Below are 16,979 nucleotides of genomic sequence, written 5' to 3' on the forward strand. Positions count from 1 at the left end.
AATGGGTTAAATGCACTAGACATTCTAAAGGCATTTGTGACAAAAAGAGATGATGTAGAGGTCGATTGGTCATTGCAGTCCTCGAAACCCTTTGCCTCACACATTCACCTGCTGAACCCATGTCTGCCGTTGTCAGACGATACGTTGCTGACCCAGTTTTAGCGGTGAAGACGTGGAAGTTGTCACCAGTCTCTTGTCTCTGCCCAATGTTGTCTCTCTCTCTCATTCACACCTGTCTCTCCCCACCGTTGTCTCTCTCTCTCTCTCTCTCTCTCTCTCAGCTTTTGTCTTGTCTGTCTCAATAAGGTGTGTGGACTGTCTACTGTTCCGTACAAATCAAAACAAGATGTAAAGTAATTGTTACACTTAAATATTAGTTATTAGTTACTCTTGCACATGTACCATCTATGCTATTTTATCATTTCAGGTGACTCTGCTTTTTCTTTTGTTTTTTGTAGCTATTACATTGAAGCTGATATAATTATGGTTAGAAACCGTTGTTTTAATGCTACAGATGTGGCTTTTGTATTCACTTTATTTGAAACTGGATAAAATGCAAACAGCATGGCGAAACGGTAAGAACAAAAAGGTGTTAATTTATCTACTTGTAGCTCAGAGACCCTGATGGTTACATATTGTGCACTCTCAGGGTTAAATGAACACTGAGTGTTTTAGTGTGCGCTACGTGTTTGCCAAGGCCTCCATCTGGAGGACAGTGCAGAGAGAAAAACACGCCTCAGAGGAGACGGTTTATTTCTGTTTGTGGGACAGATGGTTCATTGACGATCGTGGAATAGTAAGAAGTGGTGGTAGTAGTTGTTTGTTTGTTTGTTTGTTCGTGTGTGTGTGGGTGTGGGTGTGGGTGTGGGTGTGTGTGTGTGTGTGTGTGTGTGTGTGTGTGTGTGTGTGTGTGTGTGTGTGTGTGTGTGTGAGAGAGAGAGAGAGAGAGAGACAGGAAGAGGCAGATGGCATGTTGACAGTAGACAATACATGTGGCCCTGTTTAACCCCACTGTCTCTGTGGCTGCCAGTGGCACTCCATCACTTGCATTCAGTAATTTTGGGGGGCCGGTTTAAAGTTAGCCAGTCAATGGGCCGAACGGTGATTAAGAGATTAGATTAGTTTAGATTACACTGCGTTAGTCATCGCGACCGAATACAAACGTGCCATTCTGAAGGGCCGCGTTTAGACTCAGAAGGGAGCGTTACTAAAACCTAAAAAAAAAACTAAATATACCGCTGGAGCCACATCAAGACAATGCTCCCTTATGTTTGTTGAGGGTTTTAGTGGAATAAGAATAGTTGCACACTAACAAGACTAAGAGTCTAAAAGCTGTGCTGCTCCTTACAGTAAATCCAACCGACTGACATTGTCATCCTTGGTAAAACAAAATTAAATATATTATTAGTGTCAAAAGGCGGGGTTATTTATTATCCATAGACAGAAGCACTCGAGCCATGGGAAGCCATAGGAGCACCAGAATCAGTGGGGTTCATCCTGCAATCTGCTTATTACATTGTAAGATATCTTTAGTGCAAAGCTGACATTTTGGCCTGTGGGTGGCGCTAGAGCAAAGATCGTGCCTGAAGCCTAAGGGTAGCGCCTTGTCCTTGTGGTCATCAGTCGGGGTCATCTTCTGGCGAGCATGAAGGTGCACAGCAAATTCCATGGCAAGATCACATAATATCTCCCCCAAACAAGATATCATCTTGTCACAAGATAATGGGAATAAAAGTATTGGACGGAGGACTAACCAACCGACCGAGAAATACGGAGGCACTTTGTGTTGCAAGTGTCAACAAATAACACAGCTGTGTTTATTTGTAGCCTTTATCAAGCCATGGAACATCAGCGTGACAATTATTGACTTGTTACACCCTGCTCCTCACCCCTACACATTCACATCTGACAGATGTCCAGTTCAACCGCCACTACCACCAACAAGTCTTCTACTGTCTGCTGTCAACCAAAACCGTCAGTCTTCTGCTCTTGGCCACTGGGAACCTTACAGTAACAACAACAGTCTTCCACTGCAGGCACACTCTGCCCAGTACAGCAATTACTGTCATATACCATATGATTAACCACTTGAACCCTAGCGTTCGACGCAAACATTTGGTGAAAATAGCAGAAGTATAGGGTTTAAGTGGTTAATTCATTTTTATCAATCATGTAAGTCATGCTGAATAATTGCAGTATTCAATTAATATTTACACTCTCAGATTTAAACTAACGGAGGACTTTGCATTTACATGGTCAGGGCAATAACTACACAGTAATAATGTCCTCTGCTTTGGCTCCCGCCCCGGAGACCTACAGTTGCATGTCGAACTGTACCTCCTCCCTGCCTCCACCCCCCTGTTTGTGTATGAGTGAGAAAGCGTGTGCAAATGTGTTTGCAAGGAGGGGACAAAATATAGAGTTGGCATTAGAGAGACAGAGAGAGAGAGAGAGGGTCGAGAGATGGAGAGATGCAGAGAGAGAGAGAGAGAGAGAGGGCGAGAGGTGGGAGAGGAGAGCATGCAGGGAGGATGTGTTGTTTGATGTGTGACAAGTGTCGTGCTCGATAAGGAATCCGTGAAGCAGGTGATTTCACAGTGGCCCCGCGTGAAGCCCTGCTGAATACACAGCAAAATCCTCAGCGCTTAACTCTGAGAGTGTGCAAATGTGCCCTTTTTACACTCTCCGAGTCACAGCCCCTTAGAGGTCCATTTGGTTACACTTGTAGGAAGAGGAGACTTTGGCAAAAGAGGAGTAAAAGACGAGGGGAGGTGATATGAGGCAGACAGACAGTGGGGGAGGGGTGGAGAGCAACAAGAAGAGAGAAAGAGAAGATATGGCAAAAATGGGAGGAAATTCTGCATGTCAGTACGGGAGAGGAGGAGAAAGAGGGAGAAGGAAAAGGCCTTTGTAAGCGCCCAGGCCTGGCGTGCCACTTTTGTGCCACTTTTCCACGCCATGTTTGTAATCTCTTACCCATTTCTACACCTTGCATTAAAAATGTGGTCTGTATATGGAATGGATATCTTATCTGGATAGGGAGAAACACATGTAAATGCAAGGTGTAAACGACCACAGCACACATCCTGTTATCAGATTCCGCAGATCACTTCTGGACGTGTTCTGAGTGTGATTAGATCTCAGTCAAAGCCAGTCGGGTGTAAAATGCAAGGGGCGAGATCGGAAAGTTCATTATCCAGATAAGATATCTAGATAGAGATCACATTTTAATGTAAGGTGAAGTCACACAGATGAGTCATACAAACGGCCATAAGCCTCTCTTCAAACTTCTCCATCCTATATTAAAATTGCTGAGAGGGTGGGTCGGTGGACCATGGACGTCACAAACGCAACATCGGGCCTTGCGAGGCGTACCGTTGCTCCGATCCGCGCAAAACTTGCCACAAACACTGTTCAGGGGTCTGCCATGACAATAGTCATAACACTGTTGCTCTGACAGTGTTACAGCATTTTTTAACACTTCAAATGGCTATAACCATTGCTCTGATCAGCGCAATATAGAACTTTCAAGCCTGAAAATCTAGTTTTCAAAAATCCCTTCAAGAACATACATACGACTACCTCCATACATCAATGGAGGTACATTGGAGGTACATTGGTCCTCACAACTGCAGGACTGTCCACATGGTTTCCCAATTTCATGTCTGTATGCGGCCAGCAGCATGACCCCCAGTGCGTTTGGTCATGATCAACACTGTCTCACTCCCCAAAAGGCATATTGTGACTTAGTGACCAAGCGTCAACATGTGCCTTGAAGGGGGGGCAAATAAGGCACATTTTCGGACTTTCGGGTCCAAATAAAAGTCAAAATATGCCTTCTGAGAGTGAGACAGCGTTGTCATGAACACTGATTTCCCCTGAAGCAGGGGCTTCTGGCTACTAACCACAAGACCCCCACCCAGCCCCCTTCATCCTGGCTATGAGGGCCACCAATAGTGGCCAACAACCCCGTTGCAACTGCATGTGCATGCATGCACATACAGAATGCATATCAAAGGAAGGGCGTGCCCAGGGGCCTCTGAGTTTGTAATCCATGTGTTCTGAGCAGAGCTTGTGCTTGCGTGACAATGTGCACAAGCATTAGAACCTTTAAAGGCCCATTTGGTTCCGTTTGTACTCTCTCAGAATGAAATTAGCACTGAGGATTTAGATTTTGTGACTGGCCCTGAAATAGCCTTTAGGTAGGAAGGACATTATCGGAGAGAAGGAAACACACATTGAGATTCTGTGTGAACTATGCCAACTTCCAGTAACAGAATCCTCTTTAAATGGTCATGGCGCAGGTTTCAAAGCTGCAGACCTCTTAGCCTGATGATAAATATCCAACATCATTTTTTTCACACATTTTCCATATCCAAGTTCTGAATAAATGTTTCCTACTGGTGGACTCCTATATCATCCTTTGGCGGTGTTGAATGAATGCTGTGCTGCCAGCCAGCATGTCTGGTAGCCCTTGTATCCTGTCCCACGTGAATGAGTTCTTCCTGAACTATAACTGTAATAACGAGATGCACGGATATGTCAGATATTGGCACGTCAGATGTCAGAATATCGGCAGATCAGCCTTCAAAAATACATTATTATTCTGTGACAGGCTGCATTTATATGTATTGAATTTTTTTATGTGACGTATAACACAGTGGGATAGCCTCGCGTGGCCAGACAATATCACACGACACACTGCGTGGATATTAGTCTGGTCCCTATCAACGATAGATTTTTTTCCAAGGGGCGGTTACAAAAATATCCAAATGGACTCTATTGGTTAGACTTAAACCAAGCAGTTCCTTGTACGAACCAATCAGAGCAGTGCTTCCTTGTTGATAAGCCCACCCACATTTGAATACTGGGCCCTGGTTGGTCCCGCACAACCTCTGCGGGAGAGAAATAAATTCTCTATGGAGGGGGGCCAGACCTAATCTGCCGAGGGCTAAAGTGCAGATTCGTCTGGAACCAGGCTAACAGTGGGAGGTTGTAGAAAGCAGCAGGAAAGGGGAGGTTGTTATTTTAACTGAAAGTGTAAAACATTTGCGTGCGTGTGTGCGTGTATGCATGCAAAGTGTGTGAAAGTCTGGGTTTTTGTGAGTACATTTGGGGATAGGAGAAAGCTTTAGACTTTACTTTGTTTTGCATATGGTGTACAAGATCATCAGCACTCTAAATTGAATTAGATTCTGTTCAGAGCCTATGGCTATGTCTAACCATCGTCTCTGAACAGAATCTAATAAAATTCTGCTAAGATATGGTAGTACCAGGGTGAATTTATTTAAAATATCTCTACGCTGCAGACATTTTAGCTCCTGCTAAACAGCAAACTACATCCATGTTTCTGCCTCGTGGCCTTAAAGGAGTAGTTCACCCAAAAAAAATATTATTATTATTTTCTATCAATTACACACCTCAGGAAGATCAGAAGGAGGAGGAGATTTCTTTGTTTTTGTCGCATTCCTAAGCCAATAATTTGATGACCGGGTCATCGGTCAATAGGAGACTCAGTAGATGACTCTTTGCCGGTCATCAAATTATTGGCTCAGGAATGCGACAAAAACTGAAAAATGTCCATGATTTCAAGGCTTCATGGGGTGTGTAATTGATAGAAAATAAGTCATTTTTTGGGTGAACTACTCCTTTGGGTTACAGTCCTTTTGTATGACAGCGGTCACAGAACACAGTGGGGTGAAATACACATACTGTAGGATCATAACTTCATCAGGCTTAAAATATCCAAAGCTAGCTTGAAGATCTGTTCTGTTCAGCAAGCAACACCATCATCATCGTGTGATGGATTATAAAATAGTCCTGATAGGTGAGAATGAAATGGGTGAGCCCGGACAGTAAGCGGTCATGGCACAGAGGGAGAACCAGGGGCCATATTACAGAAACTTTATATCTTAATCACTTCAGCTCTAGATACTTCGTCATACGAATGAATCGCGTAAACGATCTGCTATTTCAGATGACTTATTGTGTTGTAGCAAATAAAGAAGGAAAGCTTGCAATTTAAAGACAGATGGGCGTTGGTGTTGTCATTATAGGCAAGAGTTGACAGTATGATCTACTGCTAATGTTCTACATGGCAGCGCAAGGTAGTTCAAAGTTGTTATTAACAACTCCTTATCAATGACATGCACCACACAACAGACAAGTGTCACTAATAAGTTGTTTACAAACCTCTCTCTCTCTCTCTCTCTCTCTCTCTCGTCTAAAGACTAATAAAACAGCCAGTTGAAGGACTGTATCGATTTGGCTGATGGCTCAGACAGATATAGGCTTGAGAGGCTTAAGTTCCATCCTGTGATAACATTGACTCTTATCTTGTTACACTGGACACCTGCACTCGTCCGCTGAACAGTTTTTCACAATGATTTCCTGACCTTATGATGGGGTAGGATATGGCACAGGTTCAGATCGATGGGGAGGGAAAAAAGATTCTCACTTATTGGAGTTATTGGAAGAGACTTGATGTTTGCGTCCCTGCGTGTGTCTGTGTGTGTGTGTGTGAGAGAGAGTTTGTGTGTGTGCGTGTGCGTGCGTTCAAGTTTATAATTTTGCTTCCATATTTTTGCGCTCTTGATTTGTTCATTAGCAGGAACAACAACACCCCGACCGCAAATGGAAACATCTAAAAAGGATGTGTGATCACGCCACTGTTACCGCTAATAACGAGGAAGTGTTGCCGTCTCATGATGGCATTCTTACGTACATCGACACATTTAGTCTTTCTGACCCTCTCTCTCTCTCTCTCTCTCTCTCTCTCTCTCTCTCACTAGCCCTCTCTTTCTCAATCATGAAGGGGGTTCTCCTCTAAGCAATAATAAACAATAAGAAGACAGTATATTTGACTGACATTAAACAATTCAATTCATCAATTGATAGGACAGAGCAATATGATTTTCTGTCAAAAAAAAGAAGAAGTTTATAATAACAATAATAATAACAACAATAATAATACAATTAATTAACTAAACATTAAAATATTTCTCAGGCATTTAACAACATATGGACCTGTTTGTGTAGTATCTGCAGTTCCCCCCAAATTAAATCAATATAGTTTTTCCATTCGCTTTGGCTCTTGTCTGTCTGTCTGTCTGTCTGTCTGTCTGTCTGTCTGTCTGTCTGTCTGTCTGTCTGTCTGTCTGTGTCTCTCTCTCTCTCTCTCTCTCTCTCTCCAACATTTTTTCCATTTTCAATGCCCTCCATGTCATCTGTCTTCTATCACACTCTTTCCCTCTCTCCATCACGTCCCCTCCCTTTCTCACTTCTGTTGGTTCGCCTCTCTCTCTTCCACGCCTACAATCACTCATCAGACTGGTGTTTGACACTATCTCTCTCTCTCTCTCTCTCTCTCTCTCTCTCTCTCTCTCTCTCTCTCTCTCCCCCCGTGCTGTCTCCATTCTCTGTCTGCATTCTCGCCTGTCATTTTGCACTCTGTAAGCTACTTCTGATATCAAAAAGGGCAGGAGGGACATTGTTGTACGTCCGCTGGAGTGAGCGCTTTCACGCCACGATAACAGCAATACACTTGGCTTTTCTGTACCTCTCTTGAGTCATTTTGATATGCAGCAAGGCTAAGCTCAGAGAAAGGCAGGCGTTTAGCCCAGAGATGGAAAGGCTTTATTAGCAGACATTTGAATATGGGGAGCAAACCATGCAAGGCACCAACCTGCTCAAGCGTTAAGTGTCTTGATCAGAAACACTTCAACATGCAATCAGGAGGACGCAGGGATCAAGCTGCGAAACCCTCGGCTGCCCCACCGCCTGATCCCACTGCTTTTAAGAAATACAGTTTGTGCAAAGGTCACTGGTCTGGGTTTCAATGCTACCAGTGCCTTTGTGATCTTCGTCAGTTGTCTTAACCGTCTGTATACTGTAGATAAAAAGAAAATACTCAAAAATAGGACTTGAGGACTGATCACTCTTCCTTTCGAAAAGGAAAAGAGGAATAGGTGAAGAGAACAACAAGGCCTCATTCTCATCTTAGTCTTTATAGCACATGAGCAATTGTGTGTGTGTGTGTGTGTGTGCGTGTGTGCGTGTGTGTGTGTGTGTGTGTGTGTGTGTGTGTGTGTGTGTGTGTGTGTGTGTGTGTGTGTGTGTGTGTGTGTGTGTGTGTGTGTGTGTGTGTGTGTGTGTGTGTGTGTGTGTGTGTGTGTGTGTGTGTGCTCGCGTGGGATTCTGTCTGTCTCATGTTTCGGGCTTTTAAGATGTTCGTGATAACAGGGCTGTGTGCCTGTCCACTCAGGATACAGTTACTCTGTTTGTAGCACTGATCTATTCCCCCATGAGCTCTGCTGAGGCTATTGAAATCTAAACGGTGTGCGGCTGACACACGCACACACACACACACACACACACACACACACACACACACACACACACACACACACACACACACACACACACACACACACACACACACACACACAATCATGCACATAATCATACTCCATGCACATACAGATGTGCCACTTCAAAACTTCACACGTTACTGTTCTTTCCCTGAAAGTGCACTGAAAATGCATTTTTTTCCTCCCTGTTCTGCCCTGAAAAAGCACTGTTTTGCCCCTGAAAAGAAGTTGTCACTACACACCCCCGTTTTTCCCTTCAACAGACATCCATATACATGAGAACAAAAGAATGTGTGTCAGACTCATTGTGAGGCCGAGGCGAAAGGTGATTTGAAGAGGTCCTTGACCAGTTGCTCAAATTAATTAGCATCATAAAAGCAGTGATCATCAAAATAATTCAGCATTTTAAATGCCCTTCTTTGTCCCTCTTATTGCCCTGGGAATCCCCTGAAAATTTACTGTCTTGGCGATGGCAGGACATGTGAAGTTTTGAAATGGCACATCTGTACCTACAATAAATGTGTACACACACATGCTTTTATGAGGATACAGACACACATTCATGCACGCTCATACAGGAACATAATTATAGTCAGGAAAGGTCACACACACATACACACACTCACACACACACACACACACACACACACACACACACACACACACACACACACACACACACACTCACACTCACACTCACGCGCACATACAGTACTGTACTGTATGTATGTGAGGTATTAGGTTGTTGCCTTAGGGAGCGTTTGGCTGGTTAAAAGCTCTTTATATGACAGAGAGTCTCCAACTGGTCCTCTGGGAGATGGACCAGCGGTTCAGGTTACGTCAAGATGGCCTGATGATAGATACACACTCATTACGTTGACAGCAAGACAATCCAACCTGTATTTACACAGTACAATCCACAGTGTTCATTTAACTCTGTGAGTGTAAAACTGTTACCAAAATATTGAGTTATCTTGAGTTTTCTTCTGTCTTTCTTCTCTTGATTTAGTTTTTTTCATATCTCGTCCTGCTCTGGATGTCTCCGATCCATTATGCCATCCTACAAAAGGAAAGGCACTGTGAGAGGCGGACATCGATAAGAAAGCTATGCTAAATATGAGTCTACAGGACAATTCCCTCTTTGACGTTATAGAATTATGCACTGCCTGTGCATGATTCTATCACAGTTTCATCCAGCTTTGCCAGCAGTCTCTTCTTATTTAAACGCAGCAAAGATTATCTGAGTATTACTTTTATTCTCCTTGCTGTTCTTTATTGTATTCTATTTGATGTCTCGTCTGCTGTAAAACGTTTTTATGGTACGCAGCCATCGCGGCTGAAAATCAAACACAAAAAGACATTTCAGGTTTACTGGCTGGATTTGGGTAAAAGTCGGCTAATATTGGACCTCCGCTTCCAGTCCCTTCCGTTTAATCACAGTTTATTGTGGCGTTACATCTCAATCAAATGGAATGAATGAAATGGAATGAAAGAAACGATTGCCCTGGCTTGCATCATATTTTTACATTATTACTGGGATTTCACTCTGTGCCAGGTTGTTTGCTTACTGTCGTAATCTCTTTGTTGTGTGTGTGTGTGTGTGTGTGTGTGTGTGTGTGTGTGTGTGTGTGTGTGTGTGTGTGTGTGTGTGTGTGTGTGTGTGTGTGTGTGCGCGTGCGTGCGTGCGTGCGTGCGTGCGTGCGTGCGTGCGTGCGTGCGTGCGTGTGCATGTGTGTGTACGTGCAGCCCCCTCGCCAGTCAGCGTGGTGAGGAAAGGTCACGTGGGGAAGAACAGCATCGCCGTTTCATGGGCAGAGCCTGACAGACCCAACGGGATCATCCTGGAGTATGAGATCAAGTACTTTGAAAAGGTAAAAATACAACTTTATTCCTCACTGCTGAGTTGTTGTGATGTCACATCTCTATTTGAGAACGCTACCCCCTTTCATCGACGTCTTCACACCACCACCTCATGCAACGTGATGTGTGTTGATGAGTTACATACCGCGTGTGCACCAGGCTGCCGAGATTAAAAATACACACATTTTGAAAGACTGTTCTTGAGGTGTTGTACGCAGACATAACGGTAAGGAGAAAGATAACAGGGGAGAGGGATGCAAACACAGGTCTTGGGCTGCATTTGAACCCAGCGTGTGCGCACAATAAGGTCCTCAGTGTTAGCAGTGTCAGCAGATTATCTGGTTGAGTTACCAGGGCATGTCGCAAGAAAGTCATGGTTGTTACAGTATGCCTTTTAAAGCTGCAGTCCTGATGTAGAGAGGTAATTGCAATGAATACACCAGGGATTTGAACCCGGGGTCACCCACATTGGTAGTCCACATATCTATCGCTCATGCAAGAGACAATCACCCACTTGGCCTGGGGAGATATTATTGGGCTTATGAGCTTCAGGCAGGGCTACATGTCTCAATGGAAGAGTAGGGAGACCACCTCCTCCAACCACTGCAGAGGTGCTAATTAGCTAGTTCTATTAACATACTCTACCTTACAGATTGGTTGAAATAATGTTTTATCCATGAAAATAGGTTCCAGATTGGCTGCCTCAACACTATTATGGTTTCCAACAGGTTTTCGTATTTTTTTTTTTTACTACTGAAAAACCGGATAATCGACTGAGGTGTATGTTGGCATAGAAATTTGAATTTGGTGATATTGGGAAACAATTAAAGCCCAGTCACAAAAACAAAGAAGGCCTTTGATAAGCTCGGAGACCTAACGTCTAAAGCGCTACAGTATGAGTGTGCTTGTTTGTGAGAATGTGCGTGGCAGCTTCTTGTGTTGGAGACTCTCCCGTACACAAGTCGACAACACTGCACCATCAAAGGGGCTTTTGACTGGTGTGGGCTTCTTTAAGATTAGAGCCATGCTATGTTGAAACTAACAAGAGGGACTATGAAAGCTCCTCATATCACTTCAAAGCCGCATTAAAATGCTCCCCACAGCCGAGAATTATATAGCAGCGTGTCTGCTGTTATTTATCATTATGATACAACTGTCACACAGGTCGCATCAGGACACAATAAAATACAGGTCCCTAACACATTTTAGGACCAGATTAATCAAAATAAGCCCTCAAAGATAAAACATACTGTATGCACGCACATACACGCACATACACGCACGCACGCACGCACGCACACACACATATACTGACATATACTGTAATACTCTCACTACCTAGATCCCAAGTCCATCCATATACTACGTTAAGCCATTAAGCCCAATTTATACATTGTTGGATAATAGCAGATCTACGAGCTCTAGATTTGCAAGCTTGCAGATTTTTCCTTTTTTTTCCATAAGGTAGGCATTACTAAACCTATATACTGAAAGAAACAGATAGGGTTGTTCGGATCTCAAGACACTGATCACTCACTGGTCTATCCTAGCGGGCAGAGTAGGACAACGTTGAAATCGGGGTTTGGGGTGGAAAGGACGGTGTGTCTGACAAAATTTGCACGGAACCAATGAAACCCCTTACGGGTTTCTCATATCTGCCAGCCCAGACTAAAGGCTGCAGCACACTTCTTGCAGAAACTTAATTTTGTGAGGTCATAAGAACAAAATGATGTAATTGTGGATAAAACCCCGTTAGCCATTAACTCACTGCCTTCCTACTGTAACTAAACTGACCATGTTCAATGAACTGCCTTGCTCAAAGGGACAGTGTAGTGTCTTTCCCACATTGAACTGTGTAAAGAAACACACATACCGGTACACAACGATTATTTTCTATTTATATATACTCTACATGTATAAAGTGGCATTTAGAACCTACTCTGAAACTATTTTTATCTTCAACTCAGACATCAAGGCTCCAACATAGGAACATTTTGAGTGTATCAGTTACTTTGTTTCACTTCTTGAATTCTCTGTCCAGTAAATGGTGAGATATGGGTGAGATCACAGAGCAGAAAATACAGTTTTTGATCCGGTATTAATGCTGCTATTTTTTAACCAAGGCTGGGGTATAAAGCTCAGCGATGTAATGCTTCTCCCATATCTCCTCTCCTCTCCTCTCCTCTCCTCTCCTCTCCTCTTTCATTTCATCATCTCGTTCGTTCTCCGTTCTCTTCTTGTCCTGGAAGGTCAGATGGGTGGTATACAGGAGAGACTAGGAGAGTTGTGGTCAGTGGTTAGCTAATGGCTTTAGGCTAATGGAGGGGGCATTTAGCAGTGTCTCAACCTCATGCGGTTAGAGTTGGGGAGACTGATCCTTAGACACACGCATGTGCATGTGTATGTGCACACACACACACACACACACACACACACACACACACACACACACACACACACACACACACACACACACACACACACACACACTCATTCTTTCTCTCACACACACACACACACACACACACACACACACACCTCTCTCTTAAATACACTCTCCTTGTCTTATTCATTTGTTAATACACACACACACACGTACAAATACACACAAATGCAAATATGAACTTATCTATATATTTTTCTCTTAAACACACTTTTCTTTTTTTCCCTCTTTTTTATTTATATTTTTGGGGGCTTTTATGCCTTTATTTGACAGGACAGTAGGCTGAAAGGAAATGGGGAGAGAGATGGGGGGGGTGACACACAGCAAAGGTCGTCGGTAGTCGAACCCTCGACACGCTGTCAAGCTGGATTACCAGCGTAGGTGGTATGCGCCTGGACCGCTAGGCCAGCGGGCGCCCCACACTATTCTTATTCGATAGATAATACAGAGACACACATATAGTCTCATCATACAGTTTGCAGAATCACTGTTGCAACAGCACACTGTCAGGTAAACTAATTGTCATGATAGTGTAAACTCCATACACATTCTTTATTACTCTGTCAACAGTGCAGCGTTTATTGATCGTGCTTACTGAATTCTGTAGAATTTATTAAATGAATGAATAACACTTTGTGCGTGCGTGTGAGTGTGAAAGTGAGAGTGTGTGCGTGTGCGTGTGTGTTTGTTTTGATGAATGGATGCTGTTCCAGTGTGCGGTGAAGTCTGGAATCCATCGGCAATTTTTCATCGAATGTATCTTCCTGTCTGTTTCTATCGCTCAATTCAACATTTTAAATGTTCTATGGAAAACTATGAAAATGAATATCAATACTATACTGTATACATTCTATACAGTGAACATTGTTTCTCTGTCTACCCCACCCCGCCTTGTGCGCCTCCTCCTCCTTCACCCCCCTCCACTCTACCTCCACCTCTCTCTCTCTCTCTCTCTCTTCCTCTCTCTCTCGCTCTCTCATTCCGCTCTCTGCATCTCTGTCTTTCTTTCCCCGACTTCCCGCCCGCTTATTTTGCTTCCACTCCATCTCCCCCCCCTCTGTCTCACTCTTTTTCCTTCTTTTTGTTCAACATCATTCTTCTTCTCTCCTCCCTTCTCTCTCTCTCTCCTCCTGCAGGAGCAGGACTCCAGTTACACCATCATCAAATCCACAAAGACGGAGATGGTGGTGGACAGCCTGAAGCCTTCTTCAGCTTATATCTTCCAGGTCAGAACAAAAGAGGGAAAATATTTAAATAAAACAATCAGTTGTCAGTACTGTATGTCACCAATCGTGAAAACATCTACTGCCGTACATCTGTCTGTCTGTCTGTCTGTCTGTCTGTCTGTCTAGAACTAGAGAACTAATTGATTTAGAAGGCATTCGTAGAATCGGCCTCAGCTGTTAATGTGTTAATAGCTTTCATAGTGCAGAAAAATAAGATATACTGTTATTTACATATTCCAGGTAAGAGCGAGGACTTCAGCAGGATATGGAGCCTTCAGTCGGCGGTTCGAGTTCCAAACAAGCCCTTACTGTAAGTCCAACTAGAGAGAGAGAGAGAGAGTGTTTAGTTACTGTGTGTGTGCATTTTATAACATATATCGCAGTAGCAAATTACTCTGATCAGCCCGTCAATCATCACTTAACAATAATGTAATCTGGGTGGAGATATAGAATTCTGAAATGGAAACAACATCAGTCTGTTTTTATTTTGTTTCTATAAAATTCCTAGAAAAGCGCTATAAATTGTATTAGTATTATTATTATTATTATTATTATTTAGCAGGGGTTTTGGCCACTCTGCCATTGCAGCATTAAGCAAACTGCCCTGCTGACGTTGTTGTTGTGGGGAAATATGGATGTATTTGGAGATGATGTTTTGTCTTTACCTGTATGTCATGTTGTATGCTACTATTTCTTATGTGTTTCTGTGTCGAAAGAAACAGGCTATGAAAACAAATATCCCTCTGGGACAAAAAAAAAGTCTATTCTATATTCTCTATCTAACCTCCCATCTTTTAACTCAACAGTAGCTGCCTCCAGTGAGCGTACCCAGGTGTCCATCGTGGCGGTTTCTATTACATTGGCGCTGGTCTTGATGGCATTGGTTGCTGGATTTCTGCTTAGCGGACGGTAGGACACACACACACGCACGCACGCACGCACACACGCACGCACACACATACACAAGAGCGCACATAGATTGCAGTAGCACAATACACAGAGACACTACCTTTGCATCACTCTGGTGCAGAGTTTGAAACGATTATAACAATTACAATTATAACCCAAAGCGATCCTGGTGGGATCAAAAACATTGGCAGTAGGCGTCTATACTGCTAACAGTGCTGGATTATTAAGGCTTGCTTTTCTTTTCTTTACACAATTTGAGAACTGCTATTTTTGGTGGATGCCCTCTTCTGTGTGTGTGTGTGTGTGTGTGTGTGTGTGTGTGTGTGTGTGTGTGGGTGGGGGGGGGGGTGCGTGTACGTGTCCGTGTGTGTGTGTGTGTGTGTGTGTGTGTGTGTGCGTGTGTCATTTCATTAGTATGCGTTGTTGTGTACACACTTGTGTGGCCACAACAAATTTCATAGCTATCTGCCTCTTAGATTTCTGTGATATCTTGTGTGCAAGTGGATCTTGCGTGTAATTGTAAATGGTGGCATTAGAGTGACACTCCACGAAAGGCCTTGGGTTCACCAGAATTAGTAGGGTTCATCAAGTCTTGATTGGACCTAAAGTGTTGAACAGATGGACAAACCAACAATACTATCCTTAGAGCTCTCTGTTACTAACTAAGGGCTAAAATAACAAACTTGCAATGTAAAACGGATCTGGTTATCATTCACAGTGAGTTACTATACAGTCTCTACAGTGGGTGCATTCTCTTTTTCCATACCACACCGGGCCGGCAGTCCACGGATTCAGGTCACAATATTCAGTATTGATGCATCACTGTGCTGATAAAATGATATATATATATTTACGGGGCCAGAGCTCAGCTCTGGACCTGTTTTATTATTCGCTTTATTCTGTCACTTCTGCCACTTTTCGCAGTTCTGGCTGAACCGCGCTGTCGCTTTTTACGAAACTCGGCCATATGGTAGATGGTCATGAAAAACTACCAAGAAATAATTCTCACACTCATTCGTCAAAGGGTGGCGCTATAGCACTCAATTGAAAGTGCCAACTTTGAACAGGTACAACTCATGCCCTGTTTGACCTACAACCATGAAACTTCGATACACACATGCGTCTCTTCATGCCCGACAACTTTTGTGGTCTGACTTTTGACCTCTGACCTTTAGATCGCCCACCATTTTGAATTATATGTAAAACAGTCATTGGCTCCTAACTTCTGCATTTTTTCACTTATGGAAAATCCGTTGGACATTTTTGTAGGCAGTGGTCCAAAGTTCAAGTGTTAGACGTTTCGTGCAGATTGCTCAAAAATCCCAGGAGGAGATAGATTTTAACTATTACAGTTTTATGAAAATTATTCATCTGTGCCTAAAACATACATGCAGACTCACATTTCTTTGAAACTTTGCAGAAATGTACAGGGTCATTCCAAATATCACTGAAACCAATCTCACTCCAATTGGCCAAAAGGGGGCGCTATAGCAATTTTTTGAAAAGGCAGACTTTAAACAGGCATACGTCATGCCTCGTTTGGCCGAAAGTCGTGAAACTTGCTTACACATGTGCCTTGACTCATGAGGAACACACGTATCGATTTGACCATTAAGCTCCGCCCTTAGATTGTCCGCAATTTTGAGCAGTTTGAAAAACACTTAAACCCAGGATTTTTCAGCTATTTGCGTGAAACTGTATCATCTGTGTGATCTCCTTTTTCACAGTTACTTGTCTGTTGGGCCAATGGCGTCTCCCTTAACACTTCCGTGACTAAGCAATCAATGGGACCGATTTTGAGAATTGAAAGTGGCTTAACTTCTCTCAGGAAGCTCTGAGAAAGTTCCCCTTTCATGACTTTTCCTAAATATATGTTTCAAACCATCTCCGTTTTTTTGTTTTTTTTAACTCATTATAAATATGAAATACATACCATGTATCCCATCCCAGCCGTTTTATTTCGGCTAAATTGATCGCTCTCCCCCTCTCTCCCCCTCCCTAGAGCACTTTACACCTCGAGACCCCCCACAGAGCGGCCCGTAGACAGCAGACTTGCTGCTGCGCAACTATTCTATGTTGCCATGTCTGCTTATTATAAGCGACTTTGGGCGTCTTTCTATTATTATTATTATTATAATGATATATATAATTACATTATAATGGTAATACTTT

General features: G+C 43.2%; 1 protein-coding gene across 1 annotated transcript in view; it reads left to right on the forward strand.

Moving 5' to 3' along the window:
* Nucleotides 1–16,979, forward strand: part of epha5 (EPH receptor A5) — a 121,624-nt gene that overhangs the window by 58,023 nt on the left and 46,622 nt on the right. The window contains exons 7-10 of the mRNA XM_084047043.1: nucleotides 10,116–10,240; nucleotides 13,809–13,898; nucleotides 14,139–14,208; nucleotides 14,705–14,807. Of these exons, the coding sequence (XP_083903169.1) occupies nucleotides 10,116–10,240; nucleotides 13,809–13,898; nucleotides 14,139–14,208; nucleotides 14,705–14,807 (388 nt within the window). The remainder of the gene's footprint in view (nucleotides 1–10,115; nucleotides 10,241–13,808; nucleotides 13,899–14,138; nucleotides 14,209–14,704; nucleotides 14,808–16,979) is intronic.

This window comes from Gymnoscopelus microlampas (genome assembly GCF_963454915.1).
Source record: "Gymnoscopelus microlampas genome assembly, chromosome: 21".
NCBI classification, from domain to species: Eukaryota; Metazoa; Chordata; class Actinopteri; order Myctophiformes; family Myctophidae; genus Gymnoscopelus; species Gymnoscopelus microlampas.